The 27,399-nt window shown below is 39.1% G+C and overlaps 1 protein-coding gene across 2 annotated transcripts in view; it reads right to left on the bottom strand.

The window, feature by feature from the left end:
* Nucleotides 1-22,961, bottom strand: part of Cenpu (centromere protein U) — a 38,490-nt gene extending 15,529 nt beyond the window's left edge. Inside the window, exons 1-7 of one of the 2 annotated variants that reach the window (XM_015486165.2) lie at nucleotides 22,833-22,961; nucleotides 20,050-20,098; nucleotides 17,978-18,095; nucleotides 13,914-14,019; nucleotides 9,304-9,364; nucleotides 8,428-8,679; nucleotides 1,703-1,772 (exon numbers count right to left, since the gene is read on the bottom strand). In XM_015486165.2, the coding sequence (XP_015341651.1) occupies nucleotides 1,703-1,772; nucleotides 8,428-8,679; nucleotides 9,304-9,364; nucleotides 13,914-14,019; nucleotides 17,978-18,095; nucleotides 20,050-20,098; nucleotides 22,833-22,873 (697 nt within the window). In that variant the 5' untranslated portion in view covers nucleotides 22,874-22,961. The remainder of the gene's footprint in view (nucleotides 1-1,702; nucleotides 1,773-8,427; nucleotides 8,680-9,303; nucleotides 9,365-13,913; nucleotides 14,020-17,977; nucleotides 18,096-20,049; nucleotides 20,099-22,832) is intronic. The other variant, XM_048791911.1, reaches the window with a different exon arrangement.
* Between the last annotated feature and the right edge of the window lie 4,438 nt (nucleotides 22,962-27,399).

Genomic DNA, 27,399 nt, shown 5'->3' with positions numbered 1-27,399 from the left:
TGCTAATAAATGTAGCCACAAGCAACTATAGGTTTTGTTTGGTCTCATTTTCAACATTACCAGAGTTGTCCAGGTGATTGTAAAAAAATTCTATCTTTTTATACCTGCAATTAAGGATTTCCACTGATGGTAATCTCCATTATATATGAAATTGAGACTAAAATATTTGCCAGTCTAGTAGGTGTGACAAGGTGGCTCACTGTAGTAGTAACTTAGATTTCTATGATTAGTGATGGCTGTAGTTTGGATGTGAGTGTCCCCAAAGGCCCATGTGTTAAGGACACTATTGGGAGGTGGTGGGACCTTTGAGAGGTGAGCTCTAGTGGGGAGTCTTTAGGTCACTGGGGTGTGCACTAGAAGGAGGTTATAGGACCTGGCCTTTTCCTCTTACTCTCTTGCTTCTCCATCACACAGTGGGAAGTTTTGCTGTGCCATGTGCTCCTGCTGTGATGGACTTGCTCCTGCTGTGATGGACGTGCTCCTGCTGTGCCACGTGCTCCTGCTGTGATGGACGGTCTCACCACAGGCCCACAGCAAGGGGGCTAACCAAACACTATGGACCTCCAAAACTGAGAGCCAAAACAAACCTTTTCTCTTAGAGGCAGTATTGTAGGAGCAGAAAGGTGACTAATACAGAGATGGATTCTTCAAAAGTTTATTCTACTCTGTTCTCTATTCAGTTAAAATTTATTGATGTCATCTGCCCAATTTTCTATTTGTCTTTTTATTCATTTTTTAGGAGTTTGCTAATCACATATAGTATCTTTTTTCAGATTTTTTTTTTTTAATTTTGTGCCTTTCTTTATGGTCTCTTATCATCAGCTACTTTTGCCAGCTGCAGCAACTTAGCAAGACCCTATCTCAAAATTTAAAAAAAAAATAAAAAGGAATGGAGATGTACCTCAGTGATAGAGCATCCCCAGGACAAAAAATAAAAAATAAAAGTGTTCATAGTGTCTTTACTCATAATAGCCAAAACCTGGAAATGAGTCAGTTGTCCATCATAGAGACTGGATAAGTTGTAGTATAGTCATGCAGGGGAATATTACACAGTAATAAGAATGACTCAAAACAGTGTGAATCAATCTCAAGAGTATATACTATGTGATTTTATGTATAGGAAATTTTAGAGCATGCAAAACTAATCTATGGTAGAAAAAACAATCCCAAGAAATTGCCTCTGGGGCTGTGGAGGAATGGACTGACAGATACATAGAAAAACTTTCTAGATCAATGGCAAGCATTTATATTTTGATAGTGATTTGAGTTATACGTTTGCATTTCCCCAAACTCAGCAACGGCACACCTCAGCGTTTTATATGTACATTTTGCATTGCAAGAAAAAATGGTAGACAAATATTGAACTCTTAATTATTGACATGGAAGCTAAAGTATTTCAGAAGAACTGATGTCTATAGTTTATTTTAAAATACACTAAAAGTGAAAATGAATTAAAAGGTGATAAAGCAACTATAATAAAATGTCAACTCTGAAACAGCCCCTGAATATAAACTCTAAAATTCTTTCAGATTTGCTATATGTTGAAAATTTTCATGGCAATACACTAGAAAAAAATGTCACTCCAAAGTCACACATCCTTAATTTTTTGCAGTGGCAGTTTACTACTACTACTAATGCTACTTTAAAAAATTAAAACAAATTTTCTTTCATAAATTCCTTGAATGAATGACAAAATTTGTACCTGAATCGATGGCTTCTCTTCTTGATTTCTTCCTTTTTCCAGGAGATATTTTCCCTTTTTTCTGAGTTTTCTACCGGGGGTGGGGGTGGGATTAAGAAAAATTTTTAACATAAGGATTAAGACCATTAAGACCATGTTATCAAACTGTCAATCAATATTTAGCTATAATTCTCACCTAATTCTAGGTTATTTTTATGCTATCTAAATTAATATATGAAACACTGGGAAAATTAAAGCTTTTGGTTGATTTTTAAGAATGGTTGCAATGGGACTGGGGTTGTGGCTCAACAGTAGAGCCCACGCCTAGCAAGTGTGAGGCTCTGGGTTTGATCCCCAGCACCACATAAAAATAAATAAAATAAAGGTATATTTAAAAAAAAAAAAGAATGGTTGCAATGGAGGAAGTTGAACCTTTATTACTTAGGATAATAACAGTATATGGAATTAGCTCAAATTTCTGCTGCATCCATGATGAAATACCAGCTGTTATAGCTCAAGTATGAAAGAGAAAACGGCTCCCGCATTCCTTTCTGGGTTCTTTGGCTGGGATGCAATGAAACTGACATAAGAGAAAACCCATGTTTAATTACCTAACATGCATAGGAGTTCTTGCACAGAAGTCCCACAGAGCATGAGACTTGAAAGGGTCAGATGATGGAAACATGCATCATCCCAAATTGTAGAAAGGAACAGAAATTTGGGATTCCAAGGGATGGTGGTCACAAAAGTTACAGAAGGAAATGTATGGTGAATAAAGGTTATCCTGCATTTAGGTAAGTCTCTGGGGGGGGGGGGGAGCATAGCCGGGGGCAGCTGATGCAGTTGGAATAAGCTATTCGGAGCATCAGGAGTTTGTGTGGGGGTCCCCAGAAAGTCCTCAAATAAGTACTATATACACACATGAAGGGCGAGACTACAGAAAGTTTATAAGAAAGGGGTTATCGTGGGATTAACAACCTAACAGATAATAGAAGACAAGGAAATTAGATGTAGAAAATGCAGAGCTCTCAAATGGCTAACTGGTTTACTGTACTGACAAGTGGCTAATTGCAGAGCTCTCACTGACAAGTGGTCAGGCAGAAGGATCCATACTTAGGGATAAGAACTATAAACTATTAGAGCATGCGCTCTCAGACAAGACCATATTGCTCTCCATGGGGCAAAAACTGGTTCACTGTGTTTGGGGGGAGGATGATAAGGAGGAAAAATGCCTATTTAAAAAAGCTTCTTAGGACCCAGGCGCAGTAGTGCACACCTGTAATCCCAGCAGTTTGGAAGGCTGAGAAAGGAGGATTGAGAGTTCAAAGCCAGCCTCAGCAACAGTGAGGCGCTAAGCAACTCAGTGAGACACTGTCTCTAAATACAAAATAGGGCTGGGGATGTGGCTCAGTGGCCAAGTATCCCTGAGATCAATCCCCAGTAACCCCCTCCCCCCCAAAAAAAACCTTCTTAGGGAGGATAATAATGAAAACAGGTTGAGAAACACTGCCCTAGAGTAAGGCCTGTTCTAGAGCCACCCTATCAAAGCCTAAAACCAATCTCTGACCAGGTCCACCAGTGAGCCAGAGTGGAGACTATGGTGAGCAGAATTCTAAGATAACTTGGGTAACTTGTATAATCAAACTGCCCTTGAGTGTGGGTGGCACTTGTGCCTGATGGGCATTGCTCCCTTGATTGCAAGTATCACATAAGACCCTGCTGTGGTATCCTGCAGAGGTGTCTGGCTGGCTTTGAAGAGGAACAGGCCTTGCTGAAAAAGGGTCACATGACTAGTGCCTGAGGGCAGCCTGTGGAGCTGAAAGCTACACAGCTTCCAACTAGAGAGAAAATAAGGACCTCAGTCAAAATCTTAGATGAAGACCCTGAGTCTCAGATGAGATTTCAGTCCTGCCATAGACCTTGATTTCAGCTGTATGAGACCCTGAGTAGAGAATCAAGCTGAGTAGAGGGTGGACTTCTAACCTATAGAAAATGTGAGGTCATAGGGCTGGGGTTGTGGCTCAGCTGTAGAACTCTTACCTAGCACGTGCGAGGCCCTCTCAGAACCACATAAAAAATAAAACAAAATAAAGGCATTGTGTAAAACTAAAAAGTAAATATTTTTTAAAAAGTAAAAGAAAATGTGAGGTAATAAACAAGTTGTTTCAACCTCTTTGTGTGTGTGTGTGTGGTGCTGGGGATTGAACCCAGGGTCTTGTGCATATGAGGTCAACCCACTACTTCTGCAGTAATTTGTTACACAGTAACTGAGAACATATACAGAGGTGAGTCTAAAATTAGAAGTATTTAGAAAACACCTCAGGATTTTTCACAAACCATCCCCAACAAAGCCTACAGAACTTCACGATGATTAGCCAAACCTGCTAAAATAAAAGGTAACAATACTCACAAGATGACATAGAATTCAGTGTCTCAAAAACCTATCAACAACAATGTCTATTTTATATATATATATATATATATATATATATATATATATATATATATATATATATATATTAGATTAAAAATTATCACACAGGAAAATATGACCCATAGTCAAGACAGAAAAAATGCACCCAACAGAAACTGATCTGAAGAAGCCCAGATAATGCAGTTAGAAAACAAAGATTTTAAAGCAGCTATCATAATTATGTCTAAGGAGGTAAAGGAAATGATGGTCATAACTCAATAGAGAATCTCCTCAGAGAAACAGAAATTACAAGAAAAGAGCTAAATGTAAATTTTGGAAGCAAAAGCACATAGCTAGAAAGAGAAAAATCATTAGGTGGTACATCAGTTGCCTGTGTCTGCTATAACAAACTATCACAAACTTGGTACCTCAAAACAGCAGAAATTTATCCTCTGAGAGTTATGAAGACTAGAATTTTGGAAATTAGATCCAATGGGCCAAAAAAACAGAGGCATCAGCAGGATAGCGCTCTCTCCAGGGGGCTGAGGGAAACTCTCTTTCAGCTTCTAGTGGCTGTGGCATTCCTAGGCTTAAGCCATATCACTCAATTCTTCCTCTGTCTTCACATTGTCTTCTCTGTCTAATCTTCCTCTGCCTCTCTTACAAGGATTCTTGTGAAGACATTTGGGCACACCCACGAAATACAGAGTAATCTGGAATTGGACATAGGCAAATCTTTTGGCGAGGAGCACCATTCAGCCCAATCCATATGGACTTAATTGCAAGCTATAATGGCAAAAAATAGTGAATTTGAAGATAGAACAATAAAATTCTATCCAATTTGCAGATTACAGAGAAAATAGATTTTAAAAGGACCAAAGTCTCGGGGACCTGACTAAAAAAATCTTGTGATTTAAAATAAATACAACTTCAAAATGAAGAGAGCGAGAACCACAAGAAAACTGTATTTGAAGAAATATTGAATGAAATTTCCCTGATTTACAGATCTGAAAAACTCATCAAGCCCCATGTAAGATAAATACAATATAATACATAGCCATATCAAAGTTAAAATGATGAAAACTAAGGATAAAGACATAATCTCAACAACAGCCAAAGAAAAGGAACATATTAAAGATATGCTTTAAAGTAAGGGATGAGACTATGTAGCTCAGTAGTTGCCATCTTGGAGATTTTTTGTCTCTTGCAGCTTCTAGTGGCTGTGGCATTATTTTTTGCCAATATAACTTGCATGCACATGGTCAATTGGGGGGTGGTAGAGTGAAACAGTTTTAGATAAACAAAATCTGAGAGAATCTGTCACCAGCAGAGAAATGCCAGATGATGTTCTATAGTCTGAAGGGAAAAGGTATTAGATAGAAATACATATTTACAAGATGGTAAAAGAACAGGAAGACAAGTGAGTAAAGACTATATTTTTCCCCTTATAATTTCCTTAAAAGATAATTGTTACAAGCAAAAATGACAACATTGTAAAGTTAGATTTATAATTTAAGTAGAATTAAAACATATGAGCAAAATGGCAGAGGATGGGGTGAATAAATGGAAATATAATGTTGTTACGTAATACATTTATATAGTGAATAGTAATTAATAGGAGAAATACATAAAGTAGTAATAAACTTTGTTAATTTAAGGATCTATATTTTTAACATACTAAAAATAAAAACTTAAAAGTGGCTAAGAAGCCAATAGAGAACAACAACAAAATACGTAAAGAAACCAAAATTAGTAACAGAAGATCAAAAATATAGAGGAGTAAATGTAAAACAAGGAGTAAGTGGGTCAACTTGAACCTAACCATGTTTAAAATTACATTGAAATAAATGTATTTTTAGAGGAGCAACAAAGCTAAAGAAACAGAAGGGACAGATGGAAAATAAATAACAAGACAGTGGGTTCAAAACCTAACCTATCAGTAACTACAAGTACTGGGGAACAAAATCCACCAAATTATGCTGTGTCCATGTACAAATAAATATACCACAAGGAATCCCAGCTATAATTATAGTGTACTAATTAAAATACCAGTATTAGAAGGGAGGTCAGTAGAATAAGAGGAGTGGGGGAAGGAGAAGGGGAGGGAATGTACTGTGGAATGAGATTGGTGCAGGTAGAAATATGGCTTAATAATCCTCTGTTATATATTATAATTTTAATGTACTAGTAAAAAATGATAATTTAAAAACTAAATATATCAAGCAATCCAATTAAAAGGGAGAGATTGTTAAATTGTCTATAAAAAAGATATTCTAAAGGCAAAAAAACAAAACAAAACAAACAAACAAACAAACAACCCACAGATTGAATGTAAATGGATAAAAAAAGATTCACCATGCAAAGGAAACATAAGAAAGCACCTCTGGCCATGCTAACATCAGACCATATAGATTTTCAAGACAAAAAATATTATAAGACATTAAAGGGGAAAATTCCATAAAGATAACAGAAGCCATTCATTTAAAAGATGAAACAACTTTAAATAAGCATGTAATTAAAAACAGCTATATAGAGAATAGAATGGTGGCTACCAGAGGCCAGGGCAGGGGCACCAAGATGTTGGCTAAAGGAAGCAAGTTTCAGTTAGACAGAAAGAATATGTTTAGACTGTATTGCACAGCCTAGTGACTACAGTTAAAAAATAATGTGTATTTTGAGAAATAGCTGAGTAAATTTCAGACATTTCACCACAAAAAGATTATAGATATATTAACTTGATTTAATCATTCTTCATCATGTACATGTATCAAAACATCACATCATACCCCATATATGTACCCAATTATGAGCTCTTGATTAAAAATATTAATAAAAAGTTTTGGGTTAAAAAAAAAAAAAACAGCCCAAGCTTCAAAGAACTAAAGAAAATCCACGAAGCTGTGAAGTTAACAGACATCCTCTCTATGTTACAGATAGATATAGACTACCATCCCCTTCCCCAAAGCAATAATAAAAAGAAGTAACCACAGGAAGGAGACACAATATCTGAACTGCACTATCAACTGCCTTGACCTCAATTCATATTTACAGAAAAATATATTCAACAACTACAAAGTTAAAGTACTCATGGACGTCACCAAGACAGACCCTCCTGTGTAATATATTTCTATTTGTATAAGAAGAAAAAAAAAAATAATACATTCATATTTGTATATGAAGACGAAAACTCTAAGAACATATAGAAATTAATTATGATGTTATCTGCCTGTGTTTAGCAAGTGGGAAGCTGGAAGGCAGAAGACAGAGAAGAAACATTTTTCAAACACGAGAATGAATTATTTACTCAAAACATTAAGCCAACTGAATGAAATGGCATATGAAAAACACAATCAAAAGATATTATGTGTTAAAAACCTCAGAACAAATATGACCAGAAATCTTGTGAGAGTGATCCCCCACCCCCACTGGCAATTGCATTTTATTTTATCTTTAAATATATATGAGAATGATTTTTTTCCTAAGGAAATGATCAAGGGTATGCACAGATTGCGCTGTAAGAAATTTGTCAAAGCACCAAATTTTTTTAAAAATATTTTTTTAGTTGTAGATAGACTTAATATCTTTATCTATTTATTTATTTATTTTTATGTGGTGCTGAGGATTGAACCCGGTGCCTCACACATGCTAGGCAAGTGCTCTACCACTAAGCCACAACCCCAGCCCTATCAAAGCACCAAAAATTTTTTAAATTGCGATTGTTCACCAATAAGAGATTAACTAGGGCTGGGGTTGGTACATTAACTATAGCTCAGTTGGTAGAGTACTTGCCTGGCACGCCCAAGACCCTGGGTTCAATCCCCAGCACCACAAAACAAAAAAAAAATTAACTATCCAACTATACTATGGCACTTCCATGAATGGAATGTTATGCACTCATGAAAATGACACTGTAGAAAACGTAATGTCAAGTAGTGATCTCTTTTAGAGAGAAAGGCACAATGAAAGAGCTAGATGTATGGAGGAAAAAACATGATTATTTTGGGGTTATGGAAGTGTAGGTGAATTTATCTTCCTTTACATATCTTCTGGTTTTCTAAAATAAGCATTATTTTTAATAAAAATAATGAAATTCATTTTTTTAATATTTATTTTTTAGTTATAGTTGGACACAATACCTTTATTTATTTATTTTTATGTGGTGCTGAGGATTGAACCCAGGGCCTCACACTTGCTAGGCAAGCGCTCTACCACTGAGCCACAACCCCAGCCCAAAATTCATTATTTTTAATAAAAAAAAAATTTTAAAGACATAAAGAAAGAAAATGCTTTACTTTCCTCTCATTTTTCAATAAACTTTTTTCTCTGCACGTACCAGTTGACTTTGTGTTGCATGACTCTCTTTTTCAACAGAGGACTGGTCCCTGAGGGGTCCCAGACTTTGAGGAGGGACTGATTCAGCTGGCTTCTCCGCACATCCTGAAGAGGCCTCCGCACATCCTGAAGAGGCCACATCTGGAGCAGCTGCGTGTGGCTGTGTACTTACTTTCTCTGCCAACTTAACTTTTCTTCTTACGTTATCTTCTTCACTGCTTTCCGACTCACTAATGGGCTTGAGTTTTCTTGGCTATGAGGAAAACAGCATTACTGCCTTAGAAAACACAAATGCTTTTGATTCTTATTTTAATAGAAAACTACAGAGTTCACATTTCTCAAACTTAAGAACTGAACCTAATAGGTAAATGGCGACATGATCAATGGCTAGGACAGACCTAGACTAAAGACCACTGATGCCCCAGAATTCTGTCTTTGTAAATCACAAACTAATCACTAAAGTGTGTTTAATATAAATGCCATGAAAACTGACTAGGAACATAGAGATTTGAGACTTCTTTAGTAAAATATACTTCAGTTATAAAAATACTTCGTTTTATTATAAAAGTACTTTCTTTTTTTAAAAATATTTTTTAGCTGTAAATGGACACAATATCTTTATTTTTATTTATTTTTATGTGGTGCTGAGGATCGAACTCAGTGCCTCACACATGTGAGAGCTACAACCTCAGTCCATAAAAGTATTTTCAAAACATACACCATCAGTGGAAAGTGTGGTTACAGAATATTTTCCCTACTTCCATCAAATCTAAATAGGAAATGAGATAGTTTACAGAACAGTTTTCTCTATTTGCATCCAATATAAATAAAGTATGATATACCTTACAAATTAAGAAGAAATAATACTCCTACATACCTTTTTTGCACTATTTTTTATAGATTCATTTTCACTTGCTTCATTTTCAGAAGTGTTTGAGCTGTGCCAAAGAACAAGGCATCAGTATCTTGTACACATTTGACTTTTTTTTTTTTTTTCCCTTTTGTGGTGCTGGGGATTGAACCCATGGCCTTGTGCATGTGAAGCAAGCACTCTACCAACTGAGCTATCTCTAGCCCCACATTTGACTTTCATTCATATGTCTTCTATAATTTGTTCATCCAACATGAAAACAGGCTCATTTAATGAGAAGATATCTACTCATCATGGCGAGGCCTGTCACCACCTCCCAAGCTGTTGCCCACAGCTTCCCAAACCCAGGCTACATCAGTTTATCCTAGGCAGGCGAGGATCAGTGGTCCATTACTTGAATACTTTGTGGTATGTCTGAGGGCACCCCTCCTTCTAAGGAACCACATCCAAGAACATGGACCATTGTTGGTACTAAAAGCTAATCCACAAGGCTCATCGTTAGGTGATAGAAAAGGAAATAGCTTCTTTTGTCCTTGGCAAGGAAAAATAACCCCAACTTCTGATGAGAAGTGAGAACTTTTTTTTATCTTTTTATCCAATTCAATACAACAAATGTTTCACATCATTCAAAAAAGGCAAAGTGTGATGCATACAACTACTTTAAAAATCAGAGCACCACCTTCCTTTATAGGGTTCACTGCCTGGTAGGAAAGCCAAAGGCGGTGCAAAAGGATAACTTGGCAAGCACCCAACAGAGAACATGTGTACACCTGACTAGGGAATTAGGAAAGGCAGCATGGCTGGGACACTTGAGTTGACTTGTAAAAATACTTTTCTAGGCATAGTAGTATGAGGATGGGCATTTAGGTAGAAGAAATATGAATGTAAAAGCATGGTGGTTTAAAACAGCCTGGCATATTCGAGAAACAAAACAGTACAGAAAGAATGTGTTGTTCCAGAGAAGGAAATGCTAGGAAAGAAGTCATAGGATATAACTGGAGAAGACAGAGAGAGCCCCAAAGGCAGGATGCTCAGATCTCCCTACAGTTAGCGGGCAGCCTTCAGACAGAGTCCTGGGATCCCCTGAAGCATCTGTGAGCAGTCTTGGGCCACTAACAGCATGATGAGGGTTCTTGGGCCTGGTCATCTCTGCCTAGTATAGTTGTCCCTCAACAGGCAACCTTTCCTCCAGGGTTCCCTGGGAGGTTAGCCAGAACCATCTCTGGCCAATCTGATTCACCCAACTTCAACTTTCACAGATGTTTTAACAAACCTCTTCCATTCCTTCTTTTTTTCAGTATCTACTTATCTAAGGATTCAATCTGGCACAGGGGCCTTCCATGCCATGCAAGTGGTCAATGGAGAGCCCCTAAAATGTGGTAGGAATAGAGATAAGAGTCCATCTGGGAACTAGAGGAAACAGAGGAGAGGGTGATTCAGGAGACAGGGAGACCTGGCAGGAAACAACTGCAGGGAGCATGTGAGAGTGGCCTGTGACAGCAGCTGCAGGGAGATGGCAGAGGCATGAAGACCAGAAGCAGTAAGATTCATGGCACAGAACATGCCAGAATGATTCCCAGATGGCTGGATTTTACGTGACTGGATGGACAGCAGGATCATTAATCTAGAAAACACACAAGGAGTTTGTTGACTCCTTGAAAAGGCTGGAGCTCAGTTTTGCCTTTTGAGTCTGAATGCCTGTGGGCATCTAGGGAGATAGGAGCAGGACATCCTTCTCCACCCTCCTGGAGCAACACAGCACCAATCCCTGCTCAGGAAGAAAGCTGGACAAGAGAGACGGACTCAGGATACAATGGCATACAGGTAGTTAAAACCATGTAAGTTGGGGGTGGGTGGCAAAGAGAGGGCTAAAAGCAGGGCCACCTAAACCTAAGACAGGGAAGGAGAAGTTAAGGAAGAAGACAACTGAAAGTCCCTTGGGAGGATCTGAAGGACTGGTGGCTGCCATCTCCATGAGTCCTAGGAAATGCTGCTGATCTCTCCCCCCAGTGCCCCCTCCTGCCCTGACTTCCTTTTGTATTATACATAAATCCTGTCTTATGGTCCCAAATGATGTCTTTTATTTAGACTTAGCAGGAGACCAAAACCAAGGTTACCAAGAACATCCTCCTCATTAATGGACATGTCAGCCCTCACCCTACTCTGCTTCCTAGCTGCATTTATCACCTGCTTATTCTCTCTTTTTTTTTTTTTAAAGAGAGAGAGAGAGAGAAAGAATTTTTTTAATATTTATTTTTTAGTTATCGGTGGACACACCATCTTTGTTTATATGTGGTACTGAGGATCGAACCCGGGCCGCACGCATTCCAGGCGAGTGTGCTACTGCTTGAGCCACATCCCCAGCCCCTGCTTATTCTCATTCTTTCTCTCTCACATAGACACCAGTACTTTTGTGAATAAGCCCTCCTTGTTTTTTCTTTCTCCTCTTGCTACCTTTTCTCTCTCCCCCTTTCCTTTATCTGGACAGAAGATGCTGGTTGTTTTTTTTGTTTTGTTTTGTTTTGTTTTGGTGGGGGGAGGATGTCAGGGATTGAACCCAGGGCCACTTAACCTCCGAGCCACATCCCTAGCCCTTTTTAATTTTTTATTTAGCAATTAGAGACAGGATCTCACTAAGTTGCTTAGGGCATGGCTAAGTTGCTGAGGCTGCCTTTTAACTCAAGATCCTCTTATTTCACCCTCCCAAGCCTGAATTGAGATTACAGCATGCACCACAGTGCCTGACTGTTGCTGGATTTTCTTGCCATCTCAAAAGTGGGCTTCATACCATCTATATACAATAACTTCAGTTTCCCTCCAGCTTAGCCTTCTACTCTGAGCTCCAGACTCAACAGACAATGGTCTCTTTGACCTCTGCCTATCAAATCCATGATCTCCCTACAAAACTCAATCTCCTAGCAACCCTCATCTTTGTCAATGGCACCCCCAGCAATCCATTTATACAAGCTAGAAACCTGGGAGCTGCTTATGCCAGGAACTCTTCTCCACCCTCCTGGAGCAACACAGCACCAAGCCCTGCTGATGTGCTTTACAACTCTGCTTGAGCTCCTCTCCATCTCTGCTGCAGTTACCCTAGTCCCTGCACTGACTATTAAAACAGACTCCAAACTAGTCTGTCCATTCCACTCTTGCCCCTTTTATATCCATTCCTCACATGGCAGTAGGAGAGATCATTTTAAAGTGCAGGTTTGATCATGTCACTCTCTCCTTAAAATTCTTCAACTGCTTTTAGGATAATGGCAAAACTCTTTACCAAGTTTATTAGATAGGAGTAGTATCGATGTAAAAATAGAATATGGCTGAAACAAGACACTTTCTTTACCTCTTAGCAAAACTTCAGAAGCAACTTAGGGCTGGTATAGCAGCCCCGTCATCAAGATGCAGGTTCCCTCTATTTTACTATCCCATTTCTTAGTACAGTGCCTTATGGTCCGAGAGACAGACATTATTGTAAACCTAGAGTCTAATACAGAGGTACCTAGTCTATGCTCAGTAAATGCTTGTGGAAAAAACAATAATAAAAATCTAACATTTGAAAGTTTACTACATACCTATCTGTTTGAAGAACTTAAGGGGATGAATTCATCTGAACTGCAGAAGGTAGGTTGCATTACCATCCCACTTTCCAGATGAAGGAACCTGGAGGTTAAATGTCTTTCCCAAGGTCAAATACTTGGTAGTGGCAGAAGATCTGAACCCAGCACAGTGGGTCCAAGGTCAGTCACCTTAGCCATGTCACTACACTGTACACAGGAAGATGAATTCAAATATTCACAGAGTGTGTATCAGGTGCCAGGTTGAGTTCTAAGAACCTATGTACAGCAATAAACTGTAGAACTAAGCCCTACTCTGTCTTAAGTTTCCATTGTGGACAGAGACAATGAACCAATTAAAACATAAGAATTAAATCTACGATGAAGGTTAAATAGTAAGACACCTAATTTTTATAATAGATGAATTGCAATATAATTCACAACTCATTCTTAAATACCATCAAGAAGATATTCTTAGAAACATCTTTAGTGTTCAATATCTAACACAGTATTTGGCATAGAATAAATGCTTAATTTCTAAAACTGAATTAACTTAAAAACATTAATGTAAGAAATTCATAACTTTCACATAAACGATCAACCACAACTGAGAACATAAAATGGAAGACCCCATTTATATAAATTGCCAAATTCAAAAAAGACAAATTACTTGGGAATAAACTTAGGAAATATGCAAAATCTGTAATAAATAAAACTTAGAATAGCACTAAAGAACACAGGGCCATTGAGCAAAGCCAAGACATTTGCTTACCATGACACCAATATCCCTGCCCTCTAGTTTCTAAATTTAACTTGTATCAATAAAGACAACATGTTTCCTAGACAATCAGGTGTCAATTATGTCAATTATTATAATTATTATTAGTAATATCAATTATTAAAAATTAAGTGGTTATATCTCTATTCTCTTGAGGAAGAACATAACAAATTGTCTCAAAAGATCTTGAAACAACTTTAGTTTTATTAGCTTCTATCTTAAAGAGTTGCTCAGAAATCCCATTAAGCACAAATAAACAAAAACTGCTTGAAATTTTACCATACCTTTTCTTTCCTTCTTTTCCTTGGGGAGTTGAAGGCATGGATGATCCACAGTGTTTGGAAAATTCTGCTTCATCAGCATATATAGCCGTGCTGTGTAACGGAGGATCTGTGAAACACAGACACAACCTTAAGAGTCTGGCTGTCTGGGAAGTATTTGAGTTTATTCCTTTACAGTGGAATACAAAATGTTTGTTGAAATGGCTGACAAGAGTTGAACACAGAGGTGCATGAATATAATCCCAGTGGTTTGGGAGGCTGAGGCAGGAGAATCTCAAGTTCAAAGCCAGCCTCTGCCACAGTCTGGCTGGGCACAAAATAACCAAGATGCCACGAGGCACTTGTAGGTTCAAACAGGAACTCCTTTATTGCCCGAACTCTCACCGGCACTCCCTGGGAACTCTCTCCGCCCTCAACAGGGCTCCAGGAGAACTCAAGGGCCCGCGAGAACTCAAAAGTAGCGGGTGCCTGAGGCAGGCAGCAGGAGCCGCCCTATTGCCGGACAGCAGAGGTCTATATACAACTGAATACACAGCATCATCCAGTCACAGCAATTATACACAGCTTAACTTAATTATCATCATCCTAATGGCTCACTGGTGTCACCTCTCAACCACTCCTTCTGGCAAAATGCCAGGCGCCATCCCAACTCGGCTGTGGCTCTCAACAAGCCTCAGCAATGGGGAGGCACTAACCAACTCAGAAAGGCCCTGTCTCTAAATAAAATACAAAAGAGGGCTGGGGATGTTGCTTGGTGGCCAAGTGCCCCCAGAGTTCAATCCCTGGTACAAAAAAAAAAAAAAAGAAAAAGAAAAAGAAACAAAATGGCTGACAAGTTACAAATCAGTTACACAGGCCACTTTCCAAATTTTTTGAAAAAATATTTCTTTTAGATGTTGATGGACCTTTTTGTTCATTTATTTATATGCAGTGCTGAGAATTGAACCCAGTGCCTCACACACACTAGGCAAGCACTCTACACTGAGCTACAACCCCAGCTCCTCCAAATGTTTTTGATATCACACCTCAATAAAAAATTTTAACCATAACACCAGTAACTACCTGGATATTTAAATTATAAATCTGCATTCCTGTATTTATATATTAATGGGAATATTTTAATTATATATATATATGAAGAGGAAATCTAATATTTTATTTGCTCACCCCTCTGGAACATTATATGCTCTATTCAGGAGACCACTGCATTTATTATAAATTCTACATGTTTAGGGTGGTTGGTCTACTCCTGGGACTATTACTCACTAAATTCCTAGCATTTGGTGGGCACTCAACATTTGTGAATGAATGCCCTTTGGGGAAAGATGTCAGATCTCCTCATTTCTCTTTCTCTTTTCTTTACTCTGGATTTAGGTAGTATAAAAAAGTAAACTTAAATGAGGAAGGAAAGGACTGGGAGATATAGCTCAGTGGTAGAGCGCTTGCCTAGCATGTGCAAGGCCCTGGGTTCAATTCCCAGTCCAGGAGAAAAAAAGAGACAAAGAAGATTAAAGAGGAAGAGATCAAATGGCCTTGGTGGAAAGGCAAAGAAAGGAAATGCTATAAGAGGAGGATGTTCCCACTTGTTCAGGAAAGAGGAGTAATGGAGTCAGTACACTGGGTGGGGCTTATGGAAAGGACAGCAAACTTGAGAGGGGAAGGGAGGTGGCCAGTAGTGACAAACCTGGGATTGCTGCAGGAGCGGGCGGGAGTGTGGGAGGGAGTTGTGGGGGGTGGTATCTGGTAAGAGCCAGGAAACCATGATTTCATGCTCAAATTTTAGCAGGACAGTGCAAACAAACTTTTCTAAACAGCTAGCTGCTTAAATAAGGAGCATATCAACTTCACAACAGAAGTTAGTAATATATTCTGTACTGGTCCTGTGGATTAAATCAATGAGGGAAGGGAGAAAAATAGATCAATCCCTAATTTCCATATGTAACCAATCATATAAGATGAATTCCTACAACTTAATTTAAACAACAAAACAATCCAATTTTAAAATGGGCAAAGAGTTTGAATAGACACTTCTTCAGTGAAGATATACAGTTGGCCAATAAGCACGTTGAAAAGATGCTTGACATCATTACTCATTAGGGAATGTAAACCAAAACCATGAGATACCATTCTCAACCCTGGGGATATCTATTATCAGAAAAAAGAATAAACCCAGAAAATAACAACCATAGTGAGGATGCAGGGAAATTGGATCTCTGTGTGTCCACATGGTGTAGCCACTGTGGAAAATAGCAAGGCAATTCCTCAAAAATTTAAACATGGAACTATGATAAATCCAGTGACTCCACTTCATCAAAGAAAAGCAAATAGGGAGTGACTAGTAACAGGTATGAGGTTTCTTTTAGGATGATAAAAATATTCTGAAACTACATATGGTAATAGCTGCGTAAATTTTTGAGAATATTAAGACAAGTGGATTTTAAAAACCTACAGAATCTTCTATTTTTAGATATTTTAGACAAGTAGCTAAAACAATTTTCTTAACTCATAATAAAAGATGTATTCTGTGCTAATTACTTGCTGCCGTGACCCACACAGGCAGCTGAACTTAAGGTGGCTTGGTGTGAATTTCCAGGGACACCAACTAAAACACAGACACACACTTTACCTTTAAACAAGCTTCAGGACGGCTTCCCTGCTCTCGGCCTCAGGCTCCCCAAATGGGAGAGCAAGAGAAAGTCACAAGAGGCTGGTGAGAGCAAGGGAGCACGTTTGGAAGTGGGCTTTTATTGGGGGGGACATTTGTTCTTAGAAAGTTCTATCCAAAAAAGGCCAGAAAGGGCAGGGTTACAAGAAACAGGTGAGTGTAATTCAACCCAAGGGATGACACCTACATCTGAAGACTCGACCTCAACTTCCTGAGCTGGGAGGACACCCAAGTCACTATGAAATGGAGTGATCTGTCAGAGCCTATGGCTTTAGGATGGAAGGCATGGGTCATTCAGAGTGACTCCCCACAATTACTTCTCATTTTATTTCATCTTATGAAATATATATTTTCTTTTCTTTTTCTTCTTTTCCTTACCAGGAATTGAACCCAGGGACGCTTACTCACTGAGCCACATATGAGCCCTTTTTATTTTGAGACTGGGTCTAGCTAAGTTCCTGAGGCTGGCTTTGAACTTGTAATCCTCGTTGCCTCAGTCTCCTGAACCCCTGGGAATACAGGTGTGCGCCACCTGGCAGGAATATATATTTTGTTTCATGAAAAAAGTAGACTGAAAATTTTTAGAAGCCAAATAGAAAATATGTGAGATGGTAAATAAGTTTTCAAAGTTCTCTTAACACTTACTGCAGCAAAAATATCTGATTACCGCTGTTCTACATACAGGGGCCCTTGGCACTTCATCATTTTTGGTCTCTGGACTGGTCATTGACACATTGAGACACAAATAGCCCATTGGGACAGCTCATAGATTACTGGCCAGCCATGTATCAGCCCTATTTACCTCACACTAAGGAACACAGGTGAAGTTCTTCTTGGTTCCTTTGAAACATTCCTGCCTCATGAGTTTACGATAAAGGAAAAGTCCCTCTACTTTTCCTCTGGAAGGTCCTTATATAGTGGTATGATGTGAGAAATATATTTTATATTAATCTTGTTACAAAGTAACATAGTATCCTGATATGAATAGAATATTAATGAATGTTAATAGAAGAGTTCTACTTTGATGATATTCTTTTTTTTTTGGTACCCCAGGGATTGAACTCAGGGGCACTTGACCACTGAGCCACATCCCCAGCCCTCTTTTGTATTTTATTTAGAGACAGGGTCTCACTGAGTTACTTAGCGCCTCACTTTTGCTGACACTAACTTTGAACTCATGATTCTTCTGTCTCAGCCTCCAGAGCTTCTAGGATTACAGGGGTGTGCCACCGCACCTGGCTTGATGATGTTCTTAATTTCAATGTATGATAAAAATTATCAAGTATTCTCCAAAACGTTGCATTTAAATGCAGGTTACATATTTGAAAATACTTCTGTATTTTTGTTGTACCTAACATAAATGTTTTAAAGTTATTTTAGGATAAAGATTTAAAATACTCACCAAAGGTTTCATAAGGTTCATCATCTTTCTCATTTTCACCAAGGCTGCCAATACTTGAGATGTCAGAATTATCAGCAAAGTCAAATGTATCATTAGGCCTGTGCTTTTGACCAGCTTTCTAAAAGTGAATAAAATCAAAGTCTTTGAATTGGTGCTCACAACCAAAGAAAATTACAAAGCCAATTTATTTAGCAAGGATACTCCTGCTATCAGTGCTACCTAAAGAAGCAATCCTTGGGCTGATAGCTCAGGGGTACAGCGCTTGCCTCACACATGTGAGGCACTGGGTTTAACCCTCAGCATCACAGAAAAATAAATAATGACATTGTGTCCATCAAAACAAACAAACAAACAAACAAAAAAAAGCAATCCTGGGGATATAGACGCCTTTGATAATAATAAGGCAGGGGTTGGCAAACTTTTTCTAAAAGGAACTAGAAAGTAAATAATGTAGGCTTTTACAGGTTACTAGATTTCTGCTGTACCTACTCAGCTCAGTCACTGAAGTGTGAAAGCAGATAGTGGAAATGCAGAAAAAAAGGAGTTTAGCTGCGTTCCAATACTCATGGGCACTGTAATTTGAATTTTAGATCATTTTCACAGGTCACGATGTTTGTCATCGTGTGCAGAGTCCTAGGCTCAATTCCCATCACTGCAAATAAATAAATAAATAAATACCTTTCTTATAAAAACGCTTCTTAGCTTGCAAGGCTGTACAAACACAAGTGGCAGGTCAGTTTTGGCACACATGCTTTATAGTTTGCCTAAATCTCTGATCTAGGGAAGGCTATGGGCTCTCTCCCCCAGAAATATGTCATATACCCAAAAGTTCATTAACATTTTCAAAGGCACAAAGGGAAAAATCTCCTGGCCCTAGGACAGACCAGGGTTCACAGTTCGACCTATTTGTAAATCCATGAAGTTTGCTATCCTAAATCCTAATGAAAGACCCAAACATACATAAGATGAGGAAAACTTCCATGGAAGCATGGAAGATGTAGAGGGATACTGTTAACAGATAAGAAAATTCTGGAAGACACACAGGAGACGCAAAAAAACCAGCAAATGAAACAAAAACGTCACCACTCATAGACCTCAGTGAAAGAACCATTCATGGAATATTTGGTGGTGGAATGCCACAAAAGAGATGCCACTCTAAGGCAAAGGAGTCCTCCTTTGCCTTAGAGTCACTTGTTAGGCAGGCTGCCTTGCAGAGGGAAGAAGACGGGAGAAGAAGAAATCCATTCCAGGCATTAGGAACTTTCAACTAAGGCAGCCTGGGATCAGAGCTAAAAAGCTTAGAGAAATCCCTCCCAAGGCACACTGGACTTCGGCTACCAGGAGTAGCAGGTAGGACAGGAGAGCTGAGAGAAATCCATCCACTGAGCAGGTGAGCCAAGGCTGGGGTGGGAGCAGAAAGCAAAGCACAAGTCCACAGAGGATCCCAGAGTTTCATGAGGAATCTAAGTGTCAACCTCTGATGGCTAGGGTCAGGACAGAGACAAGACCACTTAAGACAGACAGGGAGGGGCAGAATAGAGACCAAAAAGAACCCTCAACTTCATGCAACCTGAAAAGTAGGTGCTTTTCAGGGTGAATGTGAAATACCATAGGCAACCAGAAAAGCCACTAGAGAATAATTTGGAATCAGCTACCATGGGCATTAAAGAAATGTACCTACCTTTAACCGATTCTAAAACTCTCTCCTGAAGAAAGATAAAACTATATGGGGACTAAGTGGAATGTCATAAACAAGTGTTGAAAACTGTAACATGGAAAAATTGCTATGTATGAAAAATGGCAAAATATATGTGACACAATTTTAACATGATGTCAATTATCTGGATGAAAATAAAATCAATTTAGCCATAGGAAAAAAAGCCCTTTCTAAAATGTTAACAAAGGTTATTTTTCTCCATCGTATTGGAAAAAGTGGAAGCAAAGAAATATATTTTTTCCCAATAATAAAACAGAGTTTACCAAGAGAGGTCTACAAAACAGGTTCCCACAAAATGTTATTTTGTTTTGTCAACAGTGAGAAAATTACACTAAAATGTAAAAAGATAACTTACGTCTTTCATGGGATGTGTTCTTCCCAATTCATTCTTTGAATATCCTGCACTATTAAACAGAAAACACACACATGAAAGGGAAAGTTAGTAAATGTGTTAAGTAATTGGGGAAAACACTGTAACTTGTGACACTTTCCAAGCATTTTATTTCCAAATTACATTCCTCATTAGTTGAATTAATAGCATGCATCCAGTGGAATTTAGGTTATGGCAAAATCCTTTTTAGCAAGCAGAACCTGTATGCCACAAATTTAACTGTATTTTTATAGGTCAAATCATATCGCCAATTTATAAAATAACACTTCTCTCTCTAAAGGAGGTGGAGAACTCCTAATCCTGCTGTTTTTCTGTCCCTGAAGTCCTCATCAATCAACAATGATTGATTATCTCTGCACAACTGAGCCAAGAGGAGGCATGCTAACATTTACTAGGCACATAACACCTGTTCCAACCTATGCCTGGCTATTGTACCTACATTTCTTCATTTAACTCTAATAGTCCTTTAAGGTAGAAGCAAATCCCATGCTACAGATGTACACTTGCCCAAAGCAATACACAGCCAGGATGGAAAGAAGCCTGCATTAAAATCTACATTACTTCCAATCTAAAGCCTGCCTTCTTTACAACCCTTAATATTCCTTCATGGGGCACTGAGGTTAAAAAGGATAAAGCTGCATAATTTCAACAAGCTTAAAGTAAACAAATGTAACACTAGTGACTATAATAATAACTAGAAATAACACTGACAGGAAAAACATTATATAGTAGTATATTATTAATAGTAACATTGTCAGTTGACACTGAATACTTACTGAGTATCCTCCACATACCAGGCACTGCAGAGTGGTACCAGGGAATACTCTGGTATAATACAGTACGTAGGCTCTGACTTTAAAATACGTCATGCAGATTACACCTGAAATTTTCAAATACTCATTTGTCGGTAGACAAATCAATATTTCTTTGAGTATTTTTTTGTGTGATAGACTTTCAAACTTAAAAGTAATAAAAACACATTCAGTATATTGTTTACCCAGATCCAACAATTGTTTACATTTTGTCTCATTTGCTTCCTCTGTTGTGGTGTGTGTCTATAGTAAACTGAAGACCCTGCACCCTTAATCCTGAGTACTTCAACATGGCTTTCCTAAAGAGGGAATTATCTTGAATAATCATAATACAATTTCTAAAATCAAGTAATTCAACACTGACATAATTATCTGTAGTTCATTTTATTACCCTATAATATTTTAAAAGATTTTTCATCTTAGCATTTTTTTAAAAAAGTACACAATAGAGATATGAGATTGCACTGGGTATAGTACTTTTTTTATAAATATTTTTTATTTGTTTTAGGGTATAGTACTTTATTAATAAACTTTTTGTTATGTGTGTACTATATGATGTAAAATATCATTTCTGTGAATCACTGAAAAAGAAAAAATTGGAAAACTGTTTAGAGCAGTGATTTTCAGACTTTAGCAGGCATGAGCATGACGTAACAGGCTTGTAAAACAAAATTGCTTGGAGTCAACCCATCCCTAGCCCAGTGTCTGATTTAGTAAACCTGGGGCGAGGTCTGGGATTTCGCATTTCTAACAAGTTCCAGGCTTTGATTCTCAAAACCTGGTAGAAAGTTTTACGGCAATTTTACAGACTATCATTCTAGGGTTCAGAAAAAGTAAATGTTCAATGATCACACAGTCAAGTAACATAAATAAGTCTAAAAACTAGAATCTCCTAAGTTTCTTAATCTAAACTATTTCAACTGCCTGGGCTCAAACATCCCATCAAGGATCCTCCCTGCTTTAGGCTGGATTCTAGGTGGGGCTTCCAAAAGATGGAAACATCTGTGATAACCATATTTAAGATTCTAAAGTATGTGCATCTGTGTATGAACACATTTCATGAATCTCAACCCTCATCCCCCTAAACGGGGGGAGGGGGGGGAACTACTGGCCTATTAAGAAAAGTTTAACCGTTTTCAGCTAAAGGTGCCAGGCTACTCTATTCTCTTCTATTTTTCTCAACTGGTTACAAGCATCTACTCATGGCTGTGCCCTGCTCCACCCCCACACAAAAGATGCCTTCTCCAGCGGGTGGACCTAGGATCTGGAGGAACTCTTGGGGGTGCGGTCTTGGGAGCGTTCCCTAGCAACCTGCTAGCCTGGTCCAGACAAGGCCTTGGATGCGCTTTAGACATCGCCAGCAGGGCACTCGCCAACGCATCCAATAAAAATTAATCTTTTAGATCAATTTTTTGCAATCTATTTTTAAGTGCATGGCCCCTTTTGATAAAAATAAGTGGCTTGATCCACTGTGGAATGGCATTTAATAATAACAAGCGGCAGCTTAGTCCTCCAGCCAGAAATTTGGTTTATCTTTACGGTCTGTAGTTTCTACTACAAAAACAGCTGCGTTTGGAAAATAAGAGTAGGGACGCCCAGCCAGAGTGTAAACTTCCCTCCATGAGGTAACGTCTGGCAAATGAAAGGTACTTCCAAGTATTTGCTGCATATTTTGTTTGAACTACTCTGAGACTCACACACACAAAGCAATACTACCACTAGCTAACGTTCTCCCTCCTGCCCACTGTTAACTCCTGCAACCTCACGATAACCATAAACACCGGGGCTGTTGCTACCCGGGTTTTACAGAAGTGGAAACAGACCCTGAGCAATCACTCGGATAAGTTTCAGTGGCAGCAAGAACAACTCCGCGTGGTACAGACCACGTCAGCGGAAAACAAAGTCGGTCCAGGCCTGGGGTTCCGCCGCACTTACCCTGCGGGCGCCGGGGACCTAACCCGCCAATGCAGAGCCATGGGGCTCGTTCCTGAACCCGCCAGATCCACGAAACTCCCGCCGAGCTCCGCGCTGCTTAGACCAGCCAATCAGGACCGAGCATGCGCACAAGCCCCACCCAGGCCTCTTCCCGGGGCGGGCCCAGGACCCATTCCCCGGCCCCGCCCCCGGCCCCGCCCCGCCTGGAGCAAGAGAGAAAACCCGGAGCGAGAGAGAAAACCCAGACGTGTCGAAAGACCACAACTGAGCCGGAGACCACGCCTCTCAACCTGATGTTAACAGGACTTTCACTCTCACCAGGGATCCCGCACCAGTTTTTAAGAGCTCCAAAGCCCTGAGACCTTGAGGGCGGGGGGTGGGGGGGAGGAAGGTGGACTGTTTACGCGAATCAGAGGGTGGGCCCAGGACAAAAAATGACGAGTCCAAATCCAATTGAGCCGCCTGCGCTGGAGTCCTACCGCAGTTGTCTAGTGTAATGCATTGGAAATGGACAGGGTTTGGCTTTTAGCTCCCTGCTGCTTTTGGTTGTGGGAGTTTGGCATGCTCTTTCCTACCCAAAGCTATGAATTTTGTAATCATCCAGACTTGTATGCAACATCTATATAGCTAGTGGTAGTTCATTCACTTTCATTATCCTTGAAAAGCACTAAGCAAATAAACCATTTTATTTTTATTTATTTTGTTGTGCATGGATACATCAATTTTAGTGTTTTGCTACTATCAACAATGCAGAACTCAACATTCTTGTGCAAAACTTTCAGGCCATGTGTCTAAATGTTTCTCTAGGGATGGAATTAGTAGTAATATCACTGCTATGTAGGCTACATTTTCAACTTTGTATGATATGCCATTTTTACGCATTGTTTTGTAGACTGTACAATGTATACTCTCACCAGCAGTATTCACATATTGTAGATACTTAGAATTTTCAAGACTTTTACATTTTGCCTATCTAATAAGTTGAAATAGTATCCTGTTGTATTCCCGATTTTCATTTCCCAGAAGTAAATCATCTTTTCATTTTTTTGTAGGTGATTCCTGCTACCTCTTCAGAGAAATGCAGGTTCTCTTTACCCAGAAATCATTTGGGCAACTGCCATTGAAAGATAAATCACCTTTGTGATATTGAAGGAAGTTTCCCACTGATGGATAGAAACAGGTTTTCTGGATAGATTGGAAGTTTTTACCCTTAGGAGAGTGGACAGGTAGTTCCATTTTCTGGGAAAGGGTGGTATAGTCATTCAAACCTTTTGTGCTTGCAGATCTGAGAAAAGAAATTGCTCAATTGTTAAGACAGGAAGAGATTTCGTACTCTGGGTGGAAATAAAAATTTAACCCAAATAGGTTTAAATAATAAAAGGAAATTTTGAGCACATGTCACTGAAAAGTTCAGAAGTGTTAAGCTCAGTTTAATCCAGAGGTTGAGAAGCAATCTGGGTTTGGACTTCAGTTTCTTGTCTTCCTTCTACATTAACCTTTTCCTTAGGCTGAGTTTTCTTGTCATCAATATCATCAGTTTTGCCTGGATTTCCTAGATATTTACAATGATTCAGGCATTATTCTGAGTATTTAGTATCTATTAACTTGTTGAATGCTCTCAATAATCCTATGTAGTTGGTAATCACTAAATCCCAATTTATAGATTCTAAGAAGCAGTCCCACCACTTGCTAGTGGTGGTACCTGCGCTAGACCCCGAGTCTGGGCCAGAACTTGCACCCAGCAGCCATTCCAAGTCTCATATCTGAGTTCTACCATTCATTAAGAGAGCCTTGCTGTACCACAGTATTCTCAGAAAAAAAAGACTGGCACACATACCTGTATTTTCCAGGATTCTCTGGAAAAACAGAACCAGTATTTATGTGAAAGGGAGACCAAGATTGATATGCTTTAAAGAATTGTCTCATAAACTGGAGAACGGGCAACTCCAAAATCTGTAGGGAAGGCCAGCAGGCTAGAAATTCAGGTAAGTATTGGTGATGAAGTTTTGAGTCTAAATTCTGAAGGCAGCAGACTAGGAACTCAGGTTTCTCTGAGAGCATTCCTTTTCCAGGAAACCTTGGTCTTTTTCTCTTAAGGCTTTTAACTGGATGAGGCTCACATACGTTATGAAGAGTAATCTACTTTATTTACTCAGAGTCTAATAATTTAAATGATAGTTATATCTAAAAGTACCTTTCAGCAACATCTAGAGTGATGTCTAACCAACCAGCTGGGCACTGTAGCATAACCACATTGGTGCATAACATTAACAATCACACTATTCTGAACCAATCCTGTGGCCAGGGAAAAGCAATATGTTCTATAGCTTCCTGGAACCATATGAATTCTCACTGCAATTCAGGAGGTGGGTGGGAGGGATGGATATTGGGAAAGGGAAAATAGAAGCTTCAATGACAGATAATTCAAGTCTATGGCTGAAACTTGCCCAAGACTATAGAGCTAGGGTTGTAGTCAGGGAAGCAAGAATTTCAGTCTAGGTATTATTCTCCACCCAAACTCATCTTTGTTCCCCATCATGCCGCTTTCTCAGTTAAACTATCAGTTTAGGACAGTGACTCTCAAGTTGGGTGAGGAGAAAGCAGAGGGAAAGGGAAATTCTGGGATCTCTCTGGTGGATGTAGCATGATAAACCAAGACAGAGCTGTCCTAGGAAGAAGATGCCTCATTTGCTCTGGCCTGAGGTTATGTGAGAACCATGCCAAAGAATTTGAAGCAGAATAGCAATCTCATAGTTTCTTTTGGCCATCTGTATTGTTGAGGATGAAAAGCCGAGCACCTTCATGAGCTTCTGAATAAGTAAAGGCAGGGGTGGAACCTAGTTGGGGAGAGAGATGGATCACAAAAAGGCTCATTATAAGGCATTCTTGGAAATGTAGGGGCTGGAGGCTGGCCAGTTGGTAGAAACTCCAGTGAAGGGAAGAGGAGGGATCCAGCAGACAGAAGCTACAGCCAAGGAAGTTTCCAGCCAACGAGAAATGCCTCACAAGAATAGTGATTACTTTGAAGCGGAAGCTGTGACAGTATTTTCTGTTTTTTGTTTTGTTTTTTAAGATGGAGCCCATGTTGTGCTGTGCTCTTTCCACCAAAGTTACTTTTGCAGATGTTTGCCAAGCTCATCCATCTTGTATTGATGTCTAGGGGGGTGGTGAAAAATGAAGGATATTCTTCAGGATGGGTTGAAGCATATATGTGGGAAGAGGGCTGAGGATATTGGAGTGGAGAATGTGGGGTTATCCCTACTCTAGGACACCTAGAACAAGATGACCAACTTCTGAGAGACCTTGAAGATTTCTTAGAATAGGTCACTTCAGGATGCTGGAGGACATCTGAGTGATGGTCCTTAAATTATATAAAATACTTTCATTTTGGGAAATGGGAAAGAACCCCTATTGCCTATTATAATACAAACTACAGAAAACAAAAGAACTATAAAACTTCTTGGATGCTTAGGATAAAGTGAGTGAGTGGGTATGAACCTTTCCCTATGGACATATAAGCTTCCCTGAGGAATAGATTGATGTATATTTTAGTTCTATGTTTTGGAATTATTAGTTTGATGTTCAAATAAGAGTATTATTTATCTTAAAGAATTATCATGAAGATAAGAGTGAGGAACAGGTCCCTAGATACATAGAAGAACTTATCGTTCTTGAACCTGCCTCTGCTTTTTTTCTAGGGAGTTTTGTTGAATTTTCTGTTCAACACTGTGTCCACCAGAGGGCAGATAAAGAAAGGGACTGGAGACTTGAAAATGTAATGGGAGAACTGATCTACTCATTTTCAAACCTGTAAATATCAGTTTTAAAAAAATTGGTTCAAAGTCAGTTCAAGAAGATTAATAAGCCTAGAAGCTTTAACTGCCAATAATTAGCTCATTTTTCTTTTCACCTGATTTCTATTCTTCCATAATTCATCAAATCTGTTCTAGTTTCCCCTAAAGCAAAGACTCTGACTTTCTGTTGTGGAGAGGAAAATACTTTATTTCTCAAAATTTCCTACTTTGTTATTTACCTTCCTGTAGCACTTACTAAATATTGGGTAAACAGTAATATCTCACTCAACTTGCATTTCATTAAACTAAGGTAGTTATCTGTTTTAAACAGACCAACTGCTCAACATCTGTGACTATGACACTGCAAAACAAATCGAGATGTCCCAGGAGGGAAGGGGGCGGGGAAGAGGGAAGGAGGAGACTTTCTCTTGCTTGTTCCCTTTAAGAGGAAATGAGTCCCAGAAAGGAAGTCAGTGTCTTTTAAAGTTGGAGGGCAAGAAGATTTTCCATTGTAGCAAACTGAGTGACATTAGATTCCTTCACATGTCACATGCTCTTCAACAGTGCCCCGGCTCTCTTACCCAATGACTAAACTTATTTGCTCTGTAACTAATGTTGCCCTACTTTTTCCAGCCCTGACTGGCAGTGTTCCTGCCCAAGCTGAGATCACATGATTAAATAGGTCTGACCAGTATATCATAACCATTCAATGTCACGTGTTTCAGATTCCATTTCCAGCTCCCTGAAGGGCTGGGAGGAGCTGCTGTTGGAAT

This window comes from Marmota marmota, unplaced genomic scaffold (genome assembly GCF_001458135.2).
Source record: "Marmota marmota marmota unplaced genomic scaffold, marMar, whole genome shotgun sequence".
Taxonomy (NCBI): Eukaryota; Metazoa; Chordata; class Mammalia; order Rodentia; family Sciuridae; genus Marmota; species Marmota marmota.
The sequence above is the reverse complement of the archived record's forward strand: the minus strand, read 5'-3'. Positions and strand labels throughout refer to the sequence as shown.